Raw genomic sequence first — 26,925 nt, forward strand, 5'->3', positions numbered from 1 at the left:
GGCCCTGCCCTCCCCCGGGAGCTCTCTGTGGGGCCCCCGCGCAGGTGCGGGGTCGGGGCCGCCGCCGCCTCCCCGGTGGAGCGGAGTGTGCCCCGCCGCGCCCCCGCTGCCCCCCGCTCCGGGCACGCTCCCGGGAGCGACGGGCGGGCTCCCCGCGCCGTGCCCAGGGATGGGCTGACGGGCCGGGGAGCGCCGCCGGTTTAACTTCTCCCGCCCGCCTCCCGGTGCCGGCCGGATCGCCGGCAATACGCGGGGCTCGGGCGGGGCTCGGGCGTGCGGGGCGCCGCGGGTGACAGGCGCGGTGCTGCCTGGCCACTTTGTCCGGCTCGTCCCTCCAGACGGGACCTAAGGAGAACGTGGGGAAAAGCTGGGTCGCTCCTTCCCTACCCCGAGCTCAGCTTTGTACGTTACCGGGTGGCGTGCCTTTGTTCAAACTCTCCAACGAGTTAAATTGCCTCTCCCTCGTAATTCGAAATATAATTAGACTGATTTTTTCTTAAGAGCCTAAATAAATTAAAATAATCTTAATTTGAATGTGACGTGACCCCTATTTTTCTGGAGAATGAGAATAAAGCAGTCATTAATTAAAACCAAGATGTCTCCATATAAAGATGATATCTAGATGTGCGGAGGCTTTGAGGCATTGGCCGTATTAGTAAATGTATAATTGAACGTCTAGATAATCATCGGGTTTGTTTGCGCGCCTGTGTTTTAACCTGAAAGCACTAAATTTATTTGGCAAGATTGCCAGCGTCCTAATGATTTGTATTTCTGGTCGCTGAATAAATAAACCCGTCCTTGTTTCTATTGTGCAAAGCGATGACTCCTAAGCAATCCTCAGCTTTGATAAACCGATCGAAAATTTGATAACAAGGCCACCTCCTCTTGCAGCCACAGTCATAATGTCACTGGTTAAGCGCTTCATCCTGTACCAGGAACCCCATGTGCCTTTATTTTCCTACAGATAGGAGGGGAGCAAATACAACTATATTTCGAATGCATTGGCCCGGTGCTGGACCCAGGGACTCTGCTTTCGGTTTCAGGATCCGCAGATAGTTTTAAGGATGGGCAAATCGCGGCGGCCACTGACTTCGGCGAGGGCTGTTCTGCCGGGGAAGGACGGTCACCGGCTCTCGGGGATTTTGTCCCCCTCTGCCACACACCCTACTATTTTTTTTTTCCCCTCCCAATTTTGTGAGAAATGGACTTTGCTCAGAGCTAGCCGGTCTTCCAAACAGAACCCAATGTCACCCCTCGCGATGGCCTCTCCTGAGTCTCCAGGCTGGTTTGGACACATTTTTCCTCACGCATTATTATCCCCTCTATTTCCCCCACACACACACACACCCTTACTTTTACATGTCCTTTACCTGAGGATTTGGGGTATAAAACGCATAGCAATGGAAAATGAAATAATATCTAATTAGTTATTCATATCAACCTGTCAAATCTCCTCCTTATTAAGTTATTCCTCCACCATGCGCCTATTCCCATCTCAGCTCGGCGCAAGATCTGCAGGTCCCAGAAATATCTATTTCCTCGTATTCAGTGTTCTGTCAGCGGCAAGATTTTTAGCTTGTAAAGTTAATTTTCTCCTCTTAAATGCTGCCTAAAATCTTAACGCTATTTCTTACTCTATTTGGGAGCTTTGAGCAATTAAAGGAGCATAAAGGAGCAATTTTTTCCCTCTCCCTTTCTTTTTTCTTAGAATTGGTATTTTCCCACTATAATTTAGAATGAAATAGGATTTTTAAAAGATCCAGAGTTCTAATCTCGGTTGATGTTTTGGTGTATTCACGGTAATGAGTCCTACTCCCTCGGGTCATGAAGCCCCCAAATGTCAATCAACCAAACTGATTCAGAAATGCCATTGTTCGGCTCCCACGTCACTCGCCTTCCTCTCATTTTACTTAACAATACCGGAGTTCTCTGATCACTCATTCGGAATATGGGCATTATCTGTGGAAAATGCACAAAGTGTCTTGATCTTTCGCTGGCAGATACTGTTAGAGGGTTTCCGCCGAGCAGACGGTGCGTGTTTATACTTCTGCACCCTGGACTTTATTACAGCTCGGAGGAGCCAATGAATATCTTGAAAGCAAACCGTGCCATAAATCCGTCAAAAATTAATTTGTCTGGAGAGATGTTACATTTCTATTTCCGCGCTCAGAGCCAGCCCCGGCACGGGCTGCGGCCCCGCTCCGCGCTCCGCGCAGTCCCCGCCGGAGGGGGCTCCGTCCCGCCGCCGCACTGCCAGGCGCCTCGCTGCGCCGGCCCGCGGACACGCGTGGGAACACCCACCCCCCCACACCCACACACCCCCCGCGCACAGAGCTCATGGGCATCGGGAAGGGGCTTCTGAGGTCGCATATCCCCGTGGGAAACGACACCCGCGTCTCAGGAAGGGGTGGAAAAACCTTCCCCAGAGCAGGTCGTGTAAATGCCCCTTTTCGGACGTTTCTCCCGGGCAGTGCGTGAGGACACGCATACGACCCCACACACACACACGCCATCACCTCCCCGCCGGCCCCGCCAGTCGCGGGCGCCGGGGGCTCCCCCCGGCCGGCGGAGCTGAGGTCCCTTCTTTTTAATCGCCGGGTCAGATGAGGTGCAGGCAGCTCCGCCTGGAACCCGAGGGGTTTGTTTTGCGGATCTCCCGGGTCTCGGATACAAACGGTGCGTCCCTGGGAGGCAAGGGAGGATGCGGAGGGCGGCGAGCCCTGCCCGGAGCCTCGCAGCGAGCCCACGGAGGAGAATTAGTGCTATCCCTCACCCAGCCTAAGCACGGGCTTTCCACCGATTGCAAGGCATGAACGTCGTCTTCATTTAAAATTAGTGGCATAAGCTCCCCAGCCCCCAACCTCAGCATTTAAAGTGCCTTTTGTCTCTTCATTTCACTTAAGCAAGGTTTTTGTTGCCGGTTGCCAAGTTCTATTAATGCAGAATTTAATCGGGACGCGCTTTTCCCTGGTCCCACCAAGACGGGAACAGCAGATTCTGAGGCCGGAGACGGTACAAAACAGATCCCTTGGTGATTATTGCTAATACCCTACAATTTAATGTCGTCTTTAGTAAAAACCACTTATGTGGCAGCAACTTTTTGCGCTCAAAGGAAAAACTGGTCCTTTATTTTTTTTCTCCTGAGCACGCAGCAATCACGCCCGACGCTGGAATACGAAACCGAAAAGGTTTTCTCTATAGAGAAGGGCCTTAATTACTAGATTCCGTGTACAACTAATCCAAAGGCACACTTAAAAGGAAATTTAATAGCGCCAGTTTCTATTTCGCTCTGACTCGCATGTGTCCTCTGGCTGGATGATCCCAACTCGCCTCTCCCAGCGCAGAGCCCGAGGACTTCCCTCTCCATTTTGTTCGGGATCTGCTGGCTTTTCTCAATATCCCCTTCTCCCTGCAGTGGGAATAAATGGAAAGCTTTCCTCGGGATTAAACCCTTAGATTTTCCCCTTTGCTAACCAGTAAAGAGGGAGAGAGGGAAGAGAGGAAATGAAATTGTTATGGAGATTACAGTGTATGTCACTGGCTCTTTGGCCAGTCCTTGGGTTTTGTCGCTGAACGGTTAAGTGCAAACTTGTATTTCCCTTCACAAGAATGGACAATTTTTCTCGCTTGTTTGCAGTTTTCCAAAGTTCTACACACAAATCAGTGAACCTTAAGAGACCCTTTCACTCTTTTATTGTGAATATTTGTCAGTGCTCGGGGGCAGTGATTGCAGTGACAGGTGAATCCAGGGGCCCAGCGATGGCATCCCAACTTCATAGGTTTGGGAATGTAAAAGACTACCGGCCCTTTCACTCGGGATGTGGCAGTCAACAGGTTCACATTTTCTGGGCTGTAATTCCTCTCCCCTGCAGCCGAGAGGGAGCGGAGCAAACCCGAGCCCCCGGCCGCTGCCCTGCTAAGCCTCAGCCCCGGCTACCGCCAACAGCCGATGTGCAGGGCGGGCACCCCCGGGGAGGAGGAGGAGGAAGGTGGCCCGGAGGGTGCGGGGGGACCCCAGCCCGGCAGCCCCGCATGACGCCCGGCCACCTTTGCCCCCATCCCCAGCGCCCAGGCGGGCTCCCGCGGGGCGCGGAAACGCCTCGCCCCTCCTCTGCCCCCTCTTTAATTTTCATTCTGCCTTTTAATTATTAATTAAAGCCGAGAAGGGCCGTGGCTGGGGGTGGGGATATGCGGGGAAGGAAGGGAAGAGCGAGCTGGGGGCAGCGGTGGGAGCGGAGGGTGGATGGGGCAGCTTTGTGTGCCGTTTTAATTAGCCTTGGCTACAAAGGGGCTGCCGGGGGGGCGGCCCGGTGCCGCTCCCCTCCAGCGCCGGCACCGGAGCGCGCTCCCGCTGCCGCCGCCGCTCCCCGCCGCCCCGCCTGTCCCGTCCCGGCTTCCCGGCTGCGGGAAAACCCCGCTGCCCCCAACCAGGCGCCCCGGTGCGCAGCCCTGCCGCGGGTGGCAGCCGCTCCGCGGGGCCGCTGCCGCGGGTGCGTGGGGGGTGCCCCTGTCCCGCACACCGGAGCCGGGCTTGATATTTAATCCGGCTCTCTTCGGACAAAGACCCATCTTTTTACCACGGAGAAACCGCCATTGAGATGCGGCTAACCTTTAGGGTTATATCCCAAACTGGGATCCGAGACCTTGAAAGATGATTGCCCGGCCCTCTTCCAACCTGAACAAAAAGGATCTGGGGAGGGAAAAAAAAATCGCATTTTTCTTCTCCCAACAAAGAATTCCTAATCATTTCATCTTGGGGGTGAATTTTTATTCCCGTGTCCACTCAGGGTATTGAAATCGATCGCTGCAATATTTAATATATTACTGTCTTAGAGTCCTCTCTCTGTGAGGCTGGACTTATTTCTTATCTGACTACGTTCCCTCCTATAATAGCTCGTTCTGTACATTTGTCCGCAGTGTAAAATAATGATAGTCTTCATTAAATACACAGTCATTAAAGGCTGCAGTCAGTTTTCTAATTATGTGAAAAATCAACGCCGGGTAAATAGAGGTATATTAACAGAATATACTTCCAATAAATTCACAGGCACTTGATCAACACACTCAACAAATATCTGAGGGTATAACTACAACATTGGAACTAACATAATTTTTTTAATTATGTGAGGTTTATATAATGTACCCTTCATTTTTTGTTTAACTTTCCTATAGTGACCTGTCCCATAACCTTGTAATCCACTGTGGGATATTTCTTTCTGGCCTCTTTCCTTTTGTTATGCCCCCACAGGTTTCCAGCTTAGATGCTTTTTTTTTTTTTTCCTTGGTAAATGCATGTTTAAAAAATATTTGACCTGTTTGACTTAGAGACGTGCATAGACATCTGTGGATTGGGTTAGGCTTGGAGTTTCTACGTGATTTCATGATCTTCCTAAAGCAACACCTGAAAATTAAAAATAATAGTCCTTCGGTGTCGGGGAAATTGCTGCATTAGCACCGTTTGCAAATGTCGGTGACTCCTGTGTATGAAGGTTTTTTTTTTTTAATATACCTAAATATATAGTTTTATGACCTCTTCGGGAGCACATTCTCGATTCTATAAAATGTCCCGGCACGACCGAGTTTCTGCCACCTCGTCCTGCTACGACCGGAGGTCGCTGGACATCCCTTGGGAAAACCAGGGAGTACGCTAAAGGCTCTGCGGCACCTTGACTGAAATCGTGAGTTAGGGACCGAGCTCGGGAGCTTTGCTTTTCCCGCTTCCCTGGGAGCCAGAGAGGCTCCTGGAAAGCGCTGTCATCCCAGTCCAAGTCAAGGGGAATCAGGCTGCAGCCTTTTATCACAGACTAGCTCTCCTCGCCGGGAAGAAGCCGGTTGTTTTGCAGGTACCGGTGAGCAAAAGCATTGCAAAATAAAGATAAAAACGGAGGAAGGGCGCTGCTACTTCTTCATACCCGTCAGCAGAGAGTGAGTCCTGCTGAACTCGGCGGTGCCTACGGGGAACCTCTAAGCACCTTTGCGGGCAGAGCCAGTTAATCTTCAATGGAAAACCCTTTTTCTTTCAGCATCCAAGCATTTATCTTCAGAAACCTTGGGGTGGTAGAGATGCAGAAATGTTAATCGCTATCATGTCTATGCAAAGCTATTAACGCTATTGATTCTTAACTTTCTCAGCGAAGACAAATTTACCATATGTCGATGTGTAAACACTTTGGAATAAAATTAAAACCAGCTCTGTGCGATTGCCACTGTGCTTGATTCTAATACAAACTATCAGATGTTTATGTAGTTCGTCTTTCTAAATGATCAGACGCCATCGACGTTGCTAAACCAAATACAAGCAGTAAATTTTGTCTGGAAGGCGGCTTGGGTTTGCAGGTTTTGTGAAGCCAGAGCAGCTCGCACGAAGCCACTGCAAAACGATCTTGCGATTTGTGCCGGCGTTGGGTCTGGGAGCCGCTGAACTCTCAATTACCCTCCGGAGCTTTTTCCTAAACCCGATGTCATCCGTCTCCCGCGGAAAACGGGAGAAACAAATGCAGCACCGCAGGCGCTGGCGGAGGAGCCGGGCTCCGCACTGGAGTTTTCACGGGAACCCCTGCCGCATCTGTGCGCTGGTGTTTACAGAGAGGGAGGGAGGAGGGAGAGAGGAAGGGAGGGAGAAAGGGAGAAAGGCCTCGGGAAAGGCAGGAGCCTCTTTTAAGTCCGCTGATGAGGAATTGCTGCCGGGTATCCTCCTTTTTGCCCCACGAGCAATGCAAATACGTTTAAAGATTCCCAACTTTCAGGTGTGTTTTAAAAAGTTCACCTACTTTCAAGCCTGTGTAAGAAGCTCGCTTTTCAGGGACGGAACAAACACCACCAAGTGCTCTGCGTGGAGGAAAAGAGATATCAGCGATTATCTGGAGAGCCTTTCTATTTATCGGCCTCTACGCAGTCAGATAGGGAAATACAAATGTTCACGGACTTGATGAATGGCAGGGCTTGTGTAGAATTAATGCAGTTTACAGGCTCCTTTACGGGAGAAGGATACAGAAATCATAATGGAATTAATGAGATTTTACTAGCAAAATTTGTAAACCCCAGGTAACCATTTATAAACTTCCCCTAAAATGTAAAAGAGACTACGAGATCACAGCCGGGGAGATCTGACGTTATTTTATAGGGCGTATTAAACGCCGTTCTCTCTTTTCTTCTCTCACATCATTTAGCATGAACATCTTTTTCCCTCCGGCGAACTTAGCCAGATTTTGACGGGGACGATTATGTCATAGCGGGAAACAACCTGAAAATCCTTCTTCTGGTTATAATGTGCTACTTCAAACATCCACAGTACACACAGTAAAGTTTTTCAAATGGTCTGGAAAACTGTACACGGAATAGCACGTTATCGCTATTTACCCTTACTCAAACTGTCATGTCCACGTAAATGGAAATTATCATTTCCAAAAGCAAGCGAGCCCCTTTTTGTCTTTCTGTTTTGGGTCTGGGTTTTGGGGGTTTTGGTTTGGTTTGGGTGGTGTTTTTTTTTTTTTTCTCGTGCAGTTTACTAGATAATATTTCTGAGTTTACTCTTCTGTCCGGCAGTTTACCCCTGAATCCCAGGAATACAAAAGCATCGCGGGTAAATATAAAACATATGTTCGCACAGGTTATGTGGCAATTTTAACACTCGCAGCCCCGTTCACACGCATCTCCACAAACGCACAAAGACACTGGAAATCCCAACAAACGCGCTGCTGCCGGGCCGGCAGCCAGAGGTGGTCCGGGAGAGCAGGGGGTTTGCTCGGGGAGCAACAACAGCTAAGCCAGGAGGCCTGGGAGGGTGTCCTCCGGGCCGAGCCGAGCCGTGCCCCGGGCGGAGAGGAGACGAGTCGCCGGCCCCACCGCTCCGCCGGCAGCTGCCGGTGCGGCAGCCCCGCGCTTCGCCATCAGCACGGCTTTTCCAAGGATCTGTTTGTTTGTTAGTTTATTTATTTTTGCCCGAGAAGGTAGAGAAAGGGGAATGACAGGATGAAATATAATACAAAGATGTGAAGTGACCCGAGTGGCAGCTGAAGGCGAGGGTTTAGCCGGGACGTGTTTCCCAGCTAAACTCTCCGCTGGTCTTTGGGGAAAACCAAATGCAGGTTGATGGAAACATCCTGTTTTGAGGGAAATGGACTGTACAGCCCTATCTGGCTGCTCCGACGCTACTAATCAGCCTGGAAAAGCACTGCGACCGCAAGTCCCGGGGAAGAGGGAGCCGTGCATCTGACACGTTTGCAATTCAATCCCGATCCTGAAAGGCAGTTTGGAAAATCGCTGCGCTCCGAGGGGCAGGGCTGGGGCTGCGGCGGCCCCTCCGCGGCTCGGAACGGCCGGCCCCGCCGGGAGACCCGCGACGTCCTCTGCCTGCAGAAGGGGCGAGCCGCAGAGGGGAAGCCAACAGATGTGGGCTGTACAGAAATCCGTGAAACAAGTGCTTTAAACCCAGGGGGATTTCTCCTAATAGCGAAATCAGAGGGGGAGAGATTTCAGGAAAGAGAATAGCCCAATATAAGTTTCTAGAGTGGAATTTACATTTCATCGCGATTTGTATTTTATAATATGCAGGCACGTGCACTCGGGAGGCGTTTCGGTGAAACGGCGTTTATGTTCCAGCGGCGGGGGAGTCCCCGGGTCTCGGTTCCTCTGACCGCCGGGAGCAGCCGCATGCCTCCCCCCGCGGCCGGGGGCCCGCCATGAGAATTTGGGGAAGTTCATTAAGGCACCCCTATCCCACCACCATCACCACCCACCACCACCACCACCCGGACAGGGGGGAGCAGGGGCTGGAGGTGCTGCCTCCTGTTTATTTGTCTAAGGCGGACGGCGGCAACGGAGGCCGAGGGCCGCGTTGGAGCAGAGCGCTGTCGGGCCGCCCCTCGCCCCCTTCGCCGGGCAGACATGCCCCTCGGCAGGGCAGGGGCACCCGGGGCTGCCGGCCGGGACGGTGCGGGGCAGGCGGGCAGCGCGGCGGCTAACAAAGGCGGGGAGCGGCCTCCGCACGTGCGCGCTGCCACGGCGGGGCAGGCGGGCTGGGCCCTGCGCCGGGAGAGCCGGCCGGGCCCGCTGCGGGGCAGCTCCGCGCTGCTGCTTCCCGGGCTGCTGGGCCGGGAAAACCGAGTCACCCCCGTGCCGTGCTACCCGGCGATTCCCCGCTCCGAGGGGACGAAGGTGCAGCCGCGCCCAGCGCAAGGACTGCCTGTGGGGCGTCCATTTTAGCGCGGCCGCCACACGCCCCGGCCCCCGCGCAGCCCCGCTGCCCGGCCCGGCATTGCACCCCCGGCCCGGCCCGGCCCCTCCGCGCACCCCGGCACCGCCGCCCAAAGGTCACCGCAGCTGGTGCCGGCTTTTCGCTACGGGCCACATTAGCGGAGCGGCCATTTACTGCCCCTGGATTGCACCGGAGACCGGGTTAGCCCATAAAGCCATTCACACTCAACAATGGGGATTTTCTCAACAATTAACAAGAAACAACATAATAAAGCCATTTACAAAGCCCTCGCTATTTACTATAAATTAGCCACTCTTTAACAGACCAGTGCGTAATTTCACACGCTTTACAGCCCCGACTGCATTTTAGACGCAAGAGCAAACAGCCCTGTTGCACTTTCCGCGCTGACCCCGCTCCCCGTCCCCTCCCCGGGCCGGCTCCGCGGGGGCAGAGAGCGCACGGCGTCCGCCGAGCCCCCAGGCTTCCCCGGAACCCCAAACGTCTCCCGGTACCCCGAGGCCTCCCCCGAAGCCCCCAGGCCTCCCCAGGCGCCGGGCCCCGGCGTTGACTCCCTGGCCGCTTCACCGCCGCGGCCCCTCGCCGCCCGCGCCGGCCCCTCGCCCGGCAGCTACCCCGAGGGCCCCGCGGAATCACCGCGGGCTTCCCCCCGTGGCTCTTCCCCGGCCGTGGCCCCTCGCGCACGGAGAGGGCAGGGGGGGAGGCGGCGGGGCCGGAGCCGCGCCACAGGAGAGCCCGGGAAGATGGACGCCCCAGCTGAGGAGCCGGAGGGGGGAGCGGGGTGGGAGCCGCGGTCCCGCCGAGAGGCCGCTTTGAAGTGCGGGAGCACCCGGGGGGCCCGCAGACTGCCGCGCCACTCCCGTCCGGCCGCGGGGAGCCGCTCCGGGAGCGGGGGAGCCGGGCCAGGGTTCCAGGGGGAAGCTCTGTGGCGCCGGGCAAGATGGCGGCCCGAGGCGCGCTGTCCCCCGGGCCCGCCGCGCAGGGGCCGCCCCGCCGCCAAGCAGGCCCGCCGCTCGAGGGCCGCCGCGCCTCCCGCGCCCCGGCTTCGCTCCCTTCATTTTTTTTGATCTTTCTCTCCCTCTTTTTTTAATTTTTTTTTTTTTTTTATTTCCAGGCGGTGGCTGGTGAGGCAGCGAAGCGGCAGCCAGCGGAGGCAGCGCGCCGCGCGGAGCAGGGCCGGCGGCGGGGCTCCCGCCGGCCTCCCCCCTGTTTACAAACACAGCTGTTGCCGTATATTTGCAATGCTAAGGATAAAGCCACCAGCAGCGAGGAGCAAACGAGAGATGGTGCGGGAGAGGGGTCCTCAGCATCTGGAAAGGACAGGGCGCCTTGTTTTTGAAACTGTCAATTCTCTCAACCCCTATTGTGAGCGCTTCATGCAAAACATCTCGGGCCTTTTAAAGCGGGGGCTTGTGAGGCCGCCTCGGAGTGAAAGGGAAAGGGGGAGAGAGAGGGGCCTAGGGCACGGCAAATAATTATATCAGAGCCGTGAAAAAATGCAACGTGGAAGGCCCTAAAACCGGTTAGCTATCCCTTCCCCAAAGGTTTTCGGGCAGGCTGCGGCGCTCTTCTCTCCGGCGAGCCCCGGCCGCCCTGCAGCCAGCAACCCGCTCGGCCCCGGGGCTCTTAGACCGCGCTTTCTTTAAGCGCGGTTGCGGGGCTCAGTACCAGGGGAATGGGTCATGTCTGCAAGCGTGACTTTAGCAAGGTAGATCCCAATGCCTCCCTCCTTGTTTTGCTAGCCAGTGCTTTTCATTTTCAGGCGCTCACCCTCCTTTTGTACTTGCAAGCTAACTAAATAGATCCCAGGATGAGCCATTACATATTCTTTCCAGCAATCCCCTTAACCATAAAAACCACAATTAACAACGTTATCCGTGTTTCATGTTCTCTAACATACTGCATATGTAGAATATTTTCCTGCAGATTACTGCCGTGTGTCGAAAATGCCACTTTTTTACCCCTGTTTAAACCACTCGCACGTGTGGACGGTGACAAACACAAACATGATAGCATTGCTCTCATTTCTGCAGAAACTTTAATTTATTTGGCAACTAAATCTGTTAGAGAAAAAAGGATCAGAGACCATGTAAAAAAAAAAAAATCAAGTGAATTGATTGAACAGCAAACTTCATACAACAGCTACCACTATTTTGCATTATTGCTAGTAGTGGCATTTTAAATAAACAACCAGTAAAGAGATTATCCCACTGTAGTCAAGTAAGTGTAGGTTATAGAACAATCAGTTCTTAAAGTAAATTGCTGTAAACGGCAAGTTACATCTTTTAAGGCAATATACCTCGTTGCTGAAGGCATTACACGTGTTCCCTTTTTAATGCTATAGAGAATTAAACATAGTCCAAAACTTTCTTTTGTCTTCCAGCTGGCAGCAGAAATCTTCCCAATAAATTTACCAATGAACTCTACTTGTGGCAAATACCTATGGCGTATAGTCCATAAAGTAGACACACTTCCCTCAATTGCTTTTTCCTCTAGAAATGTCTGTTGATTTTTGTGTACACCAGGAATTGGAAAATGGTGGCAATTCATTACTAATACATTTTAAGTTTTATCTCCTGTAAACATTGCAACAAAAGGGTAACCTGGCTCACTAGAAAAACCTTAGTTTTTCCTCATTGTTAGAACTTACCTTTATGGGAGAAAATTGGTTATTTACATGTAACTCAATGATCTGACTTTCTATTATTAAGGCTGGAATGATAATGAACTCTGCTTGCAATAATAATTACAATGCCGTCAGAAACAGTTACCAAACTACCAGAATTGGACAGCATACCTTTTTTTTCCCCCCCTTTTTTTTTTCCCCCCAGTGAGTTATTGTACCTGGCTAATTTCTCCAACGGTAGTAAAACCACGAATGTCCTTGTTAGTGGCTTGCACTAAACTGAGGTGTACACGTGTGAAAATTATTTGGCTGTTTAACTTCTTGCCTTTTGATGTTGCCTGCACGGAGGGGAGCCCAGCGGAGCAGCCTGCCGGGGATGCCCAGTGGGTGCCGGGCCTGGGGTGCTCCCTGCCCCGTTCCCGCTCCTGGGCCTGGGGATCCCAGGCCGCTGGCAGAGCTGGGCGCCATATTTCACATCCTCAACTCTGCAGAGCCTATTTGGTATAAATTTATGCTTATTCCTCCCCCTCCCCCCCCCTTCCCAGGATTATTTCAGGAACCTGAAAAGGCACCTCTGTAATTTACAATTCCTGACCAAATCAGCATATCTCTAATTGGAAGTAAACAGGGTCAGGGGAAGGAGTTACTTTGAAAGTGATACGTTGTTTAATTGACAAGGCAAAATTTTAGGTTTCAAGTTTGCATATTGCACTTTTGTTGCTTTTGGATTTGGCTCTTTTTTTTTTTTTTCTCCCCCTTCTTTTTTTTTTTGGTCAAGGGAAGACCTTTGTCAAGCAGACACGGCTTTCTAACAGAGTGGGGGGCTTTCCTGAGCAGTACATTTTGTACGTATTTACAGTTCTCTGGAAATAAGGCTGTAATCTGTGTAGCTCTAAACATACGAATGTAAACATTCATCTCAGAACAACTTCAGTAAGCAGATTTTTCATGACCATCGTAATTTCAGCAGAGCAGTTAAGTATGCAATGCACCTTTTGCAGTTGGCAGTTTAAAGTGATGTGTGTGTGCGTGTGCATGTGTGTGCGTGTGCATGCAGGGGGGAAGGGTAACTCCACTGAAAGGCAATTGTTTACTCTTTCTAAATATGTTTGGCTGCAGGTATTCTTAGACTAGGCCTTTTACAATGAGAGGAAAACTACGGTGTGGATATAGTAAACAGAGCTGATATCAGTTAGTGACTGCTTGGAATATTTAGAGACACGAGGGGTTGGGAGAGGGCATCACAAAAGGCAGGAATTAAAAAATTGAAACCCAGGCAGTGGACTGCCATCAGAAATGTTGACTTTGAGTCACACAGTAAACATTACATTGTTGCTTTGTTTTCCTTTTTTTGATTTACGATAAATTATTCTCCCGGGATTGATCGATGAGTGGAATGCTTAAAATTTAATTTGGGAATGATCTAGTATAAATAAAATGCTAATCCAAAGAAAGAAACCAGCAATTATTCATCCTAAACTCTGCTGATTCAGCAACTCAATTATAACTGCCTTTCTCAAGCTGCAAACTTTTCAGGCTGTTTTCAGAGTTGCTGTACCCGTCCTCCCCCCGCAAGAGAGACCTTCCCCCGTCCTCAGCTCTGCCTCCACCTCGGCCTCCAGCCTTTCTCTCTCTCTCTTTTTTTTTTTTCCCCCTTCCCTTTCTTTTCGAGGGGTTGGGGGGGGGGGGGGAGGGAGGGAAACAGTTAACCTCTTGAAGCGTATTTCCTCCAAATAAAAACAGTGAACTTACAAACGGAGAGGAAACCACGGATAACTCTGCAATAATTCAAAGTGTATGGAATCAGGATTTTTTTTAAAACAGTGTTTTTAATTGAAAATAAAGCTAAAGCATGCTTTTCAACAGTGCAAATTTCCATAATTTTGATTTACTGCTTCCATCATCACAATATATTATACCAGCATGTCTTACCGAGGGCTAGACTCTAGAAGTCTGCCTGTTCGACTATTTCGATATTAAGTGCAAATATAGATAATTGCCTCTGATTGTCACGTGCAGTAGAAATGTTTCTGCTACATAGAGCGGATGGCATGGCAAAAAAAACCCCACGACAACAAATTTCAAGAGATGAGGATAGAACCGGGAAGTGTAACACGGTTGAAACGCCTGAGTTTTGGTGCCAAAAAGCTATGAATAACATGGTCTTCTCATTTTGTGTATTCTTTCCACTTACGGCCTCTCGTTTCACTTTCTGTGTTGTATTTACTGCTTTGCTATTTCCTCCAGCCAGCGTGAGGGGCTGGACCATAAATTGTGCTGCTAGCCGGGCAAATATTTTAGTTGCTTTGCAAGTTTGTAAGGGGCATGTTCAGACCACAACTTAAGTATGACATTAGTGGGTAACAGTAACCTTATTTAAGACCTCTGGGTGAAACAAAAAGGCTTCCCAATTGCAAAGAGTGGCTGTACGAGTAAAAAGACACCCTTTTACCAAAAATAGAATTCCACATTTATTTACTGGTTTCAGATGAGGCAGCTTTTCCCAGCGCTGGGATCGCAGGCAGTCCCCAGCCTTTCCAAACCAGAGAAAAAGGAGTAAGTGCAACTGCTTTTCGAAAAAGACACCCCTGCACCCAAAAACAAAGCTCCCGAAAAGTAGGCTGCTGCCACATTGAATTATAGTGAACCCTTACTGTGCAACCATGTAACTTAACAAACTTTAACTGAATTAACAGTTAGACTTCCATTTTCGAAATCTAGTGCATAAATTTAATGGCTCATTCTAATATTTATTATTCAACCTTTTGACATTTATTTGCAGCAGTTGAATTGAGGTACTGGTGCATTATTAGCATTTAAACAGTAAAGTGTTCCAGCTCTACCATAATAACTGAGTTTAACTTGAGTCTTTAGGCTGAAGTACTCTGTGGAATGTAACAAAAAAAACCCCAAAAACCCAAATGCAACAGAACCAAAAAAATAAAAACAAAACAAAACAAAAAACCACTGTTGTAATGGTAAAGAAAATAGTAATCCGGTTTCTGTCTTCACAATGTGATAAAACAGGATTCCAAAAGTGTGTATAGCATTAATGGGCTTGTACAAACCATCCTGCAGAGTTTAAAAAAAAAAAAAAAAGTAAGAAAGTTAAAGGTGGTTCAAGAAAATATTTTCCAAACTATTTTATTAATTAAATTTCCTGAATTTGTGGCTAGGTGGAAGAGGTATTGCAGAACCGCCCAGCTGCCATTTCCATACAGGATGGGCCTTGTGAGGTGGTTGGGAATCCTTAGTGGTGTTTAAGGAATAAGCTGGCAACAAATCCCCATCATTGCCAATAATTAGTGATGGTGGACAGGGAAAATTTGCCATGAAATTAAATGGCCTTTTCACTGCTGATGCTACATTGCTGGCTACCCTTTTGCGTCTATTGTTAACTGTAAAATCATCCAGTGTTCCTTCATGTGTCTCGATTTTACCTGTAGGACGTGGGCTTCGAGCTGATTTCAAATTTGGTTTGACTGGAGGAGTCTGCAGTACAGGTCGCTTTCCCAAAACCAGTGTCCTGTAATTTTTTCTCACCCTTGCTCCAAATTTATACTCCCCATCCTCAGGTTTTGGAGTACCTAAAGTGCATGAGAGGACCTGACTCTGAGTCAGCGGGTTTAAGGAAGTGGTTTCTTTCTCAGTGCATGCAGAATCTTCCTTGGCTGTTAATAAAGCGTCCTGGTTATTACTCTCAGTCACACCATAAAACTCATCCTTAGTATCATTGCACTCACACTTTAGCTTATGTGTTGTAAGGTCAGGCTCATACTCGTCGTTCGCACTGCTGTCCTCTATTTTGATTTTAATGCTGTGCAGGAATGGCAATGCCTTATTGCCTGTATCAGTGCACTGGAGCTCAGCTGCTGCTGCTGCCCCTGGAGAAGCAGCATCCTCCTCAGGATCAGTTTGTAAAGAGGGCAAATCCGTGGCAAATTCAATACAATGAGGGATTTTGGAATCTTTCTCTGAATTTGCTGCCGCTGATGAAAAATCATTATTTAAGAACCTAGCAGCTATTGTATTGTTATCTGCACGGTGTGTAGTAGTTGCTTGAAGGCATTTCCTTGCCTCTCTGAGTATTCTTTGTTGTGGAAATGCATTGTTTGTCTTTGGGCTAGGTGAAGAGGCCCCCTTTGCAACACAGTTAATTGTTAGGTCAGTACTCTTGGCATTATTGGAAAATTCAGAGTGTGGGAATGTGATCTCGGATACCCTATCATCTCTTATCTCCGCGAAGCAGCTGCCCAGGCCGCCGGAGCAGCGCAGCGCCGGGGCGGCGGGAGCCCAGCCGGGGCGGCCCCACTCCTCCGGCAGCTCCGGCTTGACTCCGCCGGGAGCGCCGCGGAGGGCGGGCAGCCCGCCGGGCTCCGTCGGGGCCGGGGCCGGGGGCCGGGGGGCGGCAGCGGCCGCCAGATGGTACAAGAAGTTGGCGTGGACCACGCCGGGCGGGCTGCAGAAGCTGGTGCGCCTGAAACGGATGCTCTGCACCGAGACCTGGCTGGAGACCGAGCTGGAGTCGGAGTCCGAGGTGCTGTCCTCCTCCTCCTCTTCCTCCTCCTCTTCCTCCTCCTCCTCCTCCTCCGAGCTGCCCTCGCTGGAGTCCGAGGCGCCGCTGCCCTCCTCGTCCTCCTCCTCCTCCTCGTCCTCCTCCTCCGAGCTGCCCTCGCTGGAGCTGGAGAGGCTGGAGCCGCAGTCCGAGTCGTGGGCGGCGCGGCCGGAGCAGCAGCTGGACTCCGAGTCGCTGCTGCCGCTCTCGGGGAAGGCGGGCGGCGGCGGCCCGAAGCCGCGGGGCAGCGGCAGCGGCAGCCGCGGGGCGCCGCGGGGCCGGCAGGGCCGCGGCGTGGCCAGGGACCGGCGGGCGCCGCCGGGGGGGCCCAGCGCGCCGGTGGCGGCGGCGGCCGCCCCGTGGCGGCGGCGGCGGCAGCGGGCGGGCAGGGGCGGGGGCCCGGCGGCCGGGAGCCGCGGCCGCGCCGCGGCGGCGGGCGGGGGGCGGGCGGCGGGCGGGCGGCGGGCGCGAAGGGGCGCGCAGCTGCCCGCCGCCGGCGCCGTTTCATAGTTTACGGGGGGTTTGCAAGGCGCCCGAGCGATTTCTGGGTAGCTGTGGCCAGTGTATTTACTAAAAATGTGAGGTAGATGAGAGGCCGGTAGCAAGGCTGTATCCCCCGGACGCAAAGCTTTCCTCCTGATGGGCAGCAGGGGCCGGGGAGAGTCATTCAAACCCAGCCAAAGTTTGTTCTCCTTCCAGAAGCCGGAGAAGGGGTCGGTGGGTGCGAGCTCTGACCGGAGGTCGGTGGTTGACAGCGCCCGGCTTATTTTCCTCCGTTTCGTCTTAAGGACCCGTTCGGTTTTGCAGGATGTGTAAAGGGCTTCCACGTCCTCTCTGGAGATCAGGGTACATTTGGCGGCGTGGAAAGCGATGGAGTTGATGGCTTTGAGTTTCCTCAACTCCTCCAGGTCGCAGTGATGCTTTTTTACTTTTAAATGATCCATTCGCTTGTGCACGGTAGTTCGCGGGATGTTTTTGAGCAGGTCTGTAAAAACCTGGGAGAGTGCAAACATTTGCTTTCCTTTAATGATGAGGTAGCCGAGCCTCACGCCATCCACCTCTTCAAAACCCGACTTCAGGTCTCCCATTTCGTGAATTAAATTATTCCCAGCATTTGCAGAGAGAGAGAGAGAGATGAAAAAAAAAAAAAAAAAAAGAAAAAGCCACACACACACAATCCTCAGCCAGATGCTGTATTTGTCTCAAGGCATCCTGCTAATAAAATATAACAAAGGCTGTTATTCCTGGTGAATGAAGTGCCAAACTTTAGACAAAATTAAAAAAAAAATAAATTAAAAAAATACCGTGAGGCTACAATCAATATATAATCTTAAAAATCAGGTTTGCCAAAGTGTTTGTCTAAGTTGCTGCTGAAGATCAGTACCTGTTCCCTTTCATTCCCTGCTTTTCCATTGGAAACTATGATAATGGAATGTGAAGGGAGGAAGAGAAAAGAAATGCAGCTGCTATTCCCGCCGCTGCTTTAGCTACAAATAAAATGACAGAGTGAAGTGAGCTCGTCCGGAGACACCTTCATCAATTAATTCCCCTAAAGCCAACGCTGATTGGACACTCCTGACAGGTGATGCAATAAAAATTGATATTCCACCCCTTCCCCCCAAAAATCTCCCACTAATTAGCATACCCTTATACTGCCACCTCCCCTCCCAAAGTAAATAATACAGTTAGTATATAAATCTTTCTATTAAACAATCCGAGCTCAAACACACTCAGACCTCTCGGACTTCCTCGTCGCTAGCTTCCGAGGAAGGATTTGTATGCTTTTTCCCCCTATCGTTTCGTATATTTTTATCCTATTTTGGACAAACGTTGCTCTTTTGTGCATGCCGTGAATTTAAAGGACATAAGTCTGATCGTAGCGATGGAAAATCCTTCGGTAACGTAGCCACTTTAAACTAGCATTTTATTCTGCATTGTGTGGAAAATGAAGCTTAGCGAAAACGTGCAGAACAGCCCGGTATTTCCCTTTCTGAGGCTCCAAAGTTAAATGCTCGGTTGTTAACGAGAGGGAATACTTACATTTTCGAGTTTCTCTTGATTTTCCTCTTCTGCTTAATTAGCTTTTTACAGCCGGGGACTAAGGTTATTTTGCTGTCTGAATATCACGGGTTCCTGCACCGTGATACTGTAACACTTTTAACTGAAATTCTGCCTGTAATATTGCGGGAGGGGGGAGGAGGACGTGGGCTCACGTCAGACCCATAACAAAGCATAGATAAGCCAGAAATGTATACACTTTTCACAATTAACCGTGCTGGATCACGAGCTGGAATGTCCTATAGTCCCAGAGCCCACGTCAGGATTCCTGCGTGCTGATTGCTTCCAGCAGAGAAAGGAGAATGTAAAATATCCAAGGTGCTTCCAAGAGCCTTTACGTAATAACAAAAAAGTGCTGGCACACACAATGTACGATATTGCAACGGGCTAAGATGCTTCTGGCTCGCAGTTTGCATATTCCGCTCGGAGTAGCCCTGCCGCAGCTTTCTGATGTTCCATTTATAGCAGCCCCTTAAAATCAATTTGAAGAAGCAGCATGAAGGTTTAACCTCTTCTTAGGAACGTTAAATTATTCGAATGTCAGGAACGAGGATTTCGCTATGTTGCGATAGCTGCATGCCTCTCCCTTGTCACGTTAAAGTGATGCTGCTTGCGGTTTGCACGTTAGGCGCTGCAAAAAAAAAAAAAAAAAAAAAAAATCACCAATCTCTGCCGTGCATCCAGTGTTCCGCTGGATACAAACACAAGCACTTTTATGTATCACTGCACATCCAAAATTAGACATATCCGTGAGATTAATGAGACATCTCATATTTCTGAGACTTGGCAAAAAATCGACGGAGGAAAAAAAAAAAAATCTTCAATCCCAAACGTCAGTATCCACTCCGTGTATTGGCAATATGGTGCGTGGAGTTCGTGTTACCCCGTCAGGTACAGCTAAAATAAAGCGCATAATCACTCTGGGAAAACGCAGTTTTGCATGCCAAGGCGAAATGCAGGCGAGCCCCCAATTTTGCAGGAATTCTAGAGAGAAGTGGGAATTTGGAGAAGTGCATCCGGGAATGGAGGAAGTCTATTCAAGGGAGCCTCTAACTCGGAGGGCTGAGATTTGAAAAGTCAGTCCTGGACTACTGTTGCTCTCAGCGCAGATGTAATCGCCGCTGTTCAACTTAATCCATGTGTGTGCGAACCGCGATGCCTAGTTCTTCCCTTTGAAACCCAGGGGTAGTATTCCCATCCGAGAAAGCAGAGCTACAGCAAATTACATTTTGTCCCTCGAATTAGAAAAGGATCATTGAGTGGATCTCGTGATATTTCAGCCTTTAAACGTAACCGAGAGGCAGCAGTGAACAATGCCTCGGCACAGCTAAGACCATCCGCGGAGTTCGCCTTCCCTCGCCTTGCATCTGGATCCCCCAGCCTTGCCTTTCTCTTTCTCGCTCGTGTGAGAGGCACCCTGGTATATGCTGAGGCTGAAAGCAAAGTTTCGAGAGAAAACAGCTGCTGGCGCTAAAAAGAAATCATCGTAGTCTTTCTAGAGCTAGAGACAATAAGGTCGTTTAAAAATTCCTCCTGATGTACTTATATGCTGCCAACACCCCCACCCCCTCCCCACTGCTCTCCTCCCCCTGCTTTAAGGTTAAGGCTATGGAGTCAACAGTAAAGGAACAGTAAACTCCGAGAAAGCTGCTCAGAAGACGTTACCAAAACCCCCGATGGGCTGAAAAGTCCTTTATTTGCCAGGTAGTTCAGCTGGGTCGGAGTCCTGTGTAAATCCACGCGTGCGTTCGCACGCAGGGAGCCACGGGCACACGCACCCACGTACTGCCAGTGACAGCCTGGCAGTGGGATTCGGCAACTATTTAAAAAAAGCATTATTTTAGTTTCTTTAATTCCGGCGCTAACAAACGTTTAAAACTAGTAGGGGCTCTTCGGCAAACCTCGAGGATCCGAAAGGTGCGGCCATGAGCCGGGGTCGAGGCAGAGCCAAATGTCGACAAGGAGAAACCCTCCAGAAGTCTTGGGAAATGTCAGACGCCCAACCTACACATCCCCACCGTATACTTACACACACTTTCGGTTGCATATCTTTCTCCGCATCTCACACGGAGACCTCTGTTTCTCTACTTCTCCATCGTTTGGTTGTTTGGTTTTGGTTTTTTGTTTTGTTTTGGTTTTTTCTTTTCTTTTCTTTTTTTTTTTTTTTTTGTGCTTTCCCTTGGCCATCAGCACACGTTGTGCATCCGGGGTCGTCCTCAAGCAGGCTGGGGGGAGATCCTGATGAAGAGCCGGCGGAGGCCCATTGCACACGCACATGCACATTAAAGGCAAGGGACTTGAAAATGGATTTGCACGCACACAGGGGATTGCGATCAATAGCCACCAACATTTATGGCTTAGATTGTTAATGTGAAAGCTGGCCAAAATAATGAAAATGAAAAATTAAAGGTGTCTGGTATCAATTACATGAAAAGTTATGCAATAATTTACTAACTGGGAGCAGGGGTGTATGCCTGCGTTCGAGTGTCTGTGTGTATGTCGTGCATGTGTGCGCAACCCCAGATGTATATGTAGCTATCTCTCAAAAGCAAGGGAGTTTCTTTGTTAATTTTGTGGACTGTGTCACCCTCGCTGTTGATCAAAGATGAACGTGATTAAAGGGATGGATGTTTGTCTCACATTTCTTAAGATAAGGACGCCCAGAGATGCCCGGTTTTGCCAAACACATATACATACAACTACAGAGAGTTGTGTGTATAGGCGCACACACACACAGAGACTATCAATCAAACGTGCTCCTTTTCACGTTGAGTAGCGTGCAATCTGCAATCTACACTCTATAGTCAGTAGTATTTCAGTCTTGAAGCTGTCTGGCCGAAGGATAAACCTCATTAGAAAAGAAAGAGCAAAATAATATTCATAATACCTCGCTGTAGACCTATTCCCATTTATTGGAAATCGTATAGTTTCATTTTTGTAAACTTTTGTTAAAATATATATGCTCGCGGGGAAGTGCTTAACCACGTCCTTCCAGAAAGAAAATGTGTGTAACATTTAAAATACTCCTTTTACGTGATGTTTTGATTTATTTTCATAGTATGATTACGTTTAAATACCAGTGCAATTCAGCCTGACCTCTTCCTTCTGCAATGAAGTAATGCACACACCATTTACAGTCTTTTAAACGTTTCGTTGGGAAATGCAACAGCGATGTCCACCAGCGGTTGTACTAATGGGGAGAATTCTTTTGAAAATCTTCGGGAAAACCTAAGAGGTCATGTGCATTTTCACACTAGGATTGCCACATTATTAGAGTATTATTATTATTTATTATTATTTGTTAAGTGCTGGACCATGTCTTCAGGTATTGACAAGCATTAAATAAACCTTTTGCTTTCATGACGCTAGGCAGAAATATATATTTCAAATAAGAACTTGTTTTCTAACCCTATACCCTGCTTTTAGGTATTGCTGGGCATATTTTACTCAAGGAGGACACAGATAGAAAGCAGCTAGAGGCTATCACAGAGAGTCCAGTAACGTAAATATAATAGGGTCAAAGAACAATATAATAGGATCTTTCTGCTATTTTAAAGTCAGCCAAATGTGACTGTAGTACCTAAAATTTGCCGTAAATTCTAGTACAACAACAAATCAGACTGTATAACTAAATCCCCCAAATGAGTAGGACAAAGAAATGCCAACCATCAGTCTGGGGGGGGGGAAAAAAAATCATAATCTTGCTAACACTCTTATGCCTAGGAGTTTCAGGGTTGTTTTATTTCTTTTTTTTATTTTTTCCTTTTTTTTTTTTTTTTTTTTGGTAAACAGAGCAGCAATGCAGAGTTCTGCTAAGTGCTTTTTAAGCTGTATTTTTCCCGTGGGGGCTGGGGTGTCACTTGCACACTAGAATTTTGTGCAATTTATAATCACCATGGGCTGAGACTATTTCTTGAGTTTGATATTCCTGGTAGTTTTAAAATACTTTTTAGCAGGAGTTTCTGGACACATACTACATGCCATGTTGTTTACTGACCCATAATCAAAATGCAGTGACCTTCTACCCTTTTTTTGCCCCTTGCCCCATGCTGAATTCAATGCAGCCTTTATAAATTTGCAAATCCTTGGACGTAAAGGGGATTTGGTGAGGCTTTGTTCTGAAAGGATCCTAAAAGTTTGCATTTTTAATTAGACAAAGGTAAAGCAACAAACATTGGGAAATAAGACCCTCTCCTGCACATAGGTGATCACTCTTAATTTCTACACTGAGGAACTACATCTTAAAAAACATACCCCGCAAACTGAAAAGCGTTGCAAACGTAGGAGATCAGGAGGTTATGAATTGCACCAAATTAGCAATGTGGTACAAATCACTTTCATGACGTAAGGGATGGCCTGGCCACAATCTTCCGGCGCTCCTCATCTCCAAGGACCGTGTGGATCCTGGTGACCTGGGGAGAGCCAGCGATTTGATCTGGAGCTACAGGCGCATTCCCTTATCTCCTTTGCTATCAGTCAGTTTAAAGGACACCGTAATTATGATGGTGATAAAACAATGCCCGCTTATGTGTGCTGAATAAATAAAGAATGTTTACAGCCCCGGAATGTTTCAATTCCAATTAAACGCTATCAAAGAAAAGCCTCCCTCCCTCCCTCTCTCTCTCTCTTTCTCTTTCTCTCTTTCTTTCTCTCTCTCTCTCTCTCTTTCTCTCTCTCTCCCCCTCCCTCCTTCCCTCCCTCTCCCCCCACGATTCCCTGTTTACCTTGTTGGTTGTAATATGGCCCTATGAAATAAACCGGCCTTCCAGTTTGCTATTAAGGCCACATTGGGGGGAAAGGGAGGAGGGGAGAGCGGGGGGAGACAACACGCACTCCTGATCCCACAATTACTTGGGTCGCCTGCATACTCTTTTTTTTTTTTTAATTTTAATTTGTTTATTTTTCAATTGGCAAAGGCGTGAGGATGCGGGGGGTGGGGGGGAAAAGGCACTTAAGGATCCCACTCCAAGCACTGGCCGAGGGAGTTGGGCTGAATTAATCCGGCGCCCTTGGGCGCTGGAGGAGGTGGCTGCCCCCCCGCCGGGGCCCCGGGGTCCCCCCACCGCTCCTCTTCCCTCTGCGGCGGGGAGCCTTGGAAACTGGAGCCTGAAAATGCATCCCGCTCACTAAGACACAAGGATCATTTCAAATATTCATTGTATCAGCAAATCTCATCATAATCAGATTAAAGCAAGGTTTGGGGGGGAAATTGCCTGGGTGGCTGGGTGCGAAACACCGACTGGACTACAAAGAAAGCAGAAAACGGGTTCCTCTCCCCTGCCCTGGTCACACGGGGGGGGGGGGGATGATGAAAAGCAGTAATTTTTTGAGAGAAAAGGACACTTTAGAAAGCTGTGATTCTCCTTTCCACCCTGGGTAGCACGTTCCTCTCAGAGGTTGTTTCCCTTTAAACTTTACGCTTAGTATTTCTATATGATGCTCTTATTTGTTTGTTTATTTTAAACTCCAGACAGAAACGATTCCCGCTGCGGAATACGCTGAGGTAGATTTTCTTCACGCCAGTTTGCTTTCAGCTTATCTGAGCTGAGGGAACAGCTTTTCTACATTCAAGCTTTAAAATGTGTATTTCATTGAGTTGTGTGGGGTGAAGTGTTTATATCCATTTTGTGAAAGTGAGTGAGGAACCGAGTGCATTTTCAGGTCTGCTAGATACACCCAGGCCCTTTTCCTTTTGAAAGTTTAGACCTCCAATACCCTCAATTCTACTGGCAGAATTAGGATGGACTTGGAGGGTCCTAAACGTGACCATTCACTAAGGCAGGGGGCTACAGCTTGCAACAACGTGCTCGGCAACTTAATCTTTCGCTAAAAAGAGTAGAGGGCGAAAAAGAATGGAATACAAACTCTCCCGACATTTGTAGTCGCTTCCCAAGGTGGACCGTGCATTTTACAGCTGATGGGAACGTGTGTGTTTCGAAGCCAAAAGGAGAGAAGGTAAGTGTTTGTCCTTGTATCCGCCACTTCGGGTAGAAACAATGAAAGAACAAAGGGAACCACTTCTCCGTGTGAACGTTTCACGTTTTCGTCCTCCGTTTGAGTCTCGTCGCGAAGGGCTGGCGGGGGGACTCGCTTAAACTTTACCTTTAGAGGCTGTGCGGCGGCGGCGGGGGTGCAGGGGACAGTGAGAAAAGTTGCGGCGCGATTTAAATAATCCCCCGTTTACTGCCGGGAACCGCTGCAGCAGCGGTGCCCGCTGCGAGCAGAAGTTACCGATTTCATGGCTCTGCACTCACCGGAGAGTCCCCGCGACGGCGAACCGCGGCTGGTGGGAGCGGGAACGGGGCCGTCCCGGGCGCCCCCGCCGCCCCCGAGCCGGGACCTTTGTGTGCGGGGTCTCCTCCGAGCCACGGCGGCTGCCGGGAAGGACGGATCTCCCTGGTAACTGCCGAGGTGGCGAGAGACGAAGCGGAGGGTGGGGGGAGTTAGGGGGAGGAAAAAAAATCTGCAATTATTTGCAAATCAAATAAATTGCATCAAAGAGCAAAGAGCGGGTGGGGGTGGGGTTGTGTGCAAACAAACATCGCCGGCGCTCGGCTCCGCGGAGAGCTCGGGGCGGCGGGCGCGCAGCCTCGCCGCGAACCGTTACAAAGGGCGGCGGGCAGGGCAGGGCAGGGCCGGGCCCTGTCCCGTCTTCTGGGAGCGCCGGCAGTCCGGCCCCGCCGCCCGCCCGGGACACAGACGCCCGGTGTTTACAGCCGGGGCGGGCGGCAGCCCCAAGTTGCTGTGAGGGAAGCGCGGGGCGCGGCAGGGCAGGGCCGGGCCGTGTGGTGGTGGTGGCGGCGGCGGCGGTACCCGCCCGCCCGCCGAGGCGCCGCCCGCCATTGGCGCGGGCGCGGGGGTTCTCGGCCGCTGACCTTTCACCCCTCCCCCCCACCCGCCGCTTCCTTTGCCGCCCGACCACTTTCCTACCCACAATTCCCCGCGCCGGCCACGCTCGTGCCGCGCTCGAGCGTTCCGCCCCCTCCTCACCCCCCCCCCCCCGCGTCCCCCCTCCCGCCCGTCCGGGAAAACCCGGGAGCGGCGGTGCCTCGGGAAGCGCCCAGCGCTGGGGCGGGTGTGTGTGTGTGTGTGTCCGTGCGTCCGTCCCTGTGGCGGTAACGGCCGGGTGGGGGTGGGGAAGAAGCTGAGGCAGGCCCGGTCGCGTTTGTTCGGGGCGTGAGGCGGACGGGAGAGCCCGCCAGGCGCATGGAAACTCCGGCTTAACCCCGGAGGGTGGCGGGGGGCCAGGGGGAGGGCGGCTGCGGGGGAATCCCTCCGCGACCGTCACTTGCGGGGGGGGGGAGGGGAAGCCGAGGCCCGCAGGACGCCCGTGGGAGCGGGGAGGAAGGGAAGGGGTCCCGTGGGGTCCTCGTGGCTGTGGGCGCCGGGAGAGGGCTGGGGGGCTTCGGGGATGGGAGAGCCCTTCTGGGGTGGGGGGCGTGAGGTTCCTACCTGCCCGGGCCGGGGGGGCAGGCAGGGCGCTGGGAAGAGGATTTGCCTGTTGAATATTACTGGTAGACGTTAATCTCGTGTTTTAAAGTACCTTGTCAGTGGCTTTAAGGAAATCAAACGTGACATTAATCAAATCACACAAATGTAAACATTTATAAGTTAAATCCTAATATTATGCAATTATTTAAATCAAGCCGTGGTTTTTCCTCAGTGTTGCGTTGTAGCTCCCACTCTCTTCCTCACGTGCTTTGAGTTTCCCGCTGGATCCCGGTGTCTCCTTTCCCGCTATCTGGTGTTTGTAACGCGGCTGCCAGGAACACGCCATTCTGCTGGACTTGGGATCACAGGCAGCAAAGTAGGCAGTGTATAGTTTAAATATCGCCTGGCCCATCAAGATTAAAAAGCAGTACACTCTGCATAAATTTGAGGATGAAACCCTCAAATAAAACCTTGCATTGGTACTGTTTTGTTTCACACACCCCACCCCCCCGCCGTGCGTGTGTGAAGCAGGTGATCCCGTGTGGAAACTCGAGGAGGAGGCTCTGGTGACGGAAACACGGGGGGGGTGTGTGTGTGCTTTTGCAGCCTCAGCGGGATTTTTAGGCGAAGCGACACGTAAAAAACCCACTCATTGCGAGCAGGGGACGAGACAGTGCTGCCCGGCGCTGGGTGGAACCGAGGGCCGCGGCCGCGCTCCGCAAGGCTCGCAGCGGGTCGGAGGGGCTCAGGCGGATGGGGGTGAGGGAGTGGGGCAGGGGGGCTCGGCAGGGCTGCCGTGAGCAGGTAGGCTTCGACAGCAGGCTGCAGGCACGCCACGAGGGCAAGTTTCGGTAAAGGCAACGATGGCGAGAGAGCCCGCGGAGCGGCCGGCCTCTCCCCGTCTTCCTCCTCCATCCCGGTCCTTCCCGTTCCCTTCTCCCGGCGGCTTCTGCGGCGGGGAAAAGGGGATTTGGGGGTCAGGGAGGAGAACAATGCTGAGCCGTCTTTTGTGTGCAGCACCGTCCCCTGAAGGGAAGAAGC

At 50.7% G+C, this 26,925-nt stretch overlaps 1 protein-coding gene across 4 annotated transcripts in view; it reads left to right on the plus strand.

The window, feature by feature from the left end:
• Positions 1-16,236: 16,236 nt before the first annotated feature.
• The window catches only part of MLLT10 (MLLT10 histone lysine methyltransferase DOT1L cofactor), a 155,939-nt gene continuing 145,250 nt past the window's right edge, over positions 16,237-26,925 (plus strand). For 2 of the 4 annotated variants that reach the window (XM_054818470.1, XM_054818474.1), the window contains exon 1: positions 16,237-16,377. In XM_054818470.1, coding sequence (XP_054674445.1) covers positions 16,327-16,377 — 51 coding nt within the window. In that variant the 5' untranslated portion in view covers positions 16,237-16,326. The remainder of the gene's footprint in view (positions 16,378-26,925) is intronic. The other 2 variants (XM_054818471.1, XM_054818475.1) reach the window with 2 other exon arrangements.

Source organism: Grus americana, chromosome 2, assembly GCF_028858705.1.
Source record: "Grus americana isolate bGruAme1 chromosome 2, bGruAme1.mat, whole genome shotgun sequence".
Taxonomy (NCBI): Eukaryota; Metazoa; Chordata; class Aves; order Gruiformes; family Gruidae; genus Grus; species Grus americana.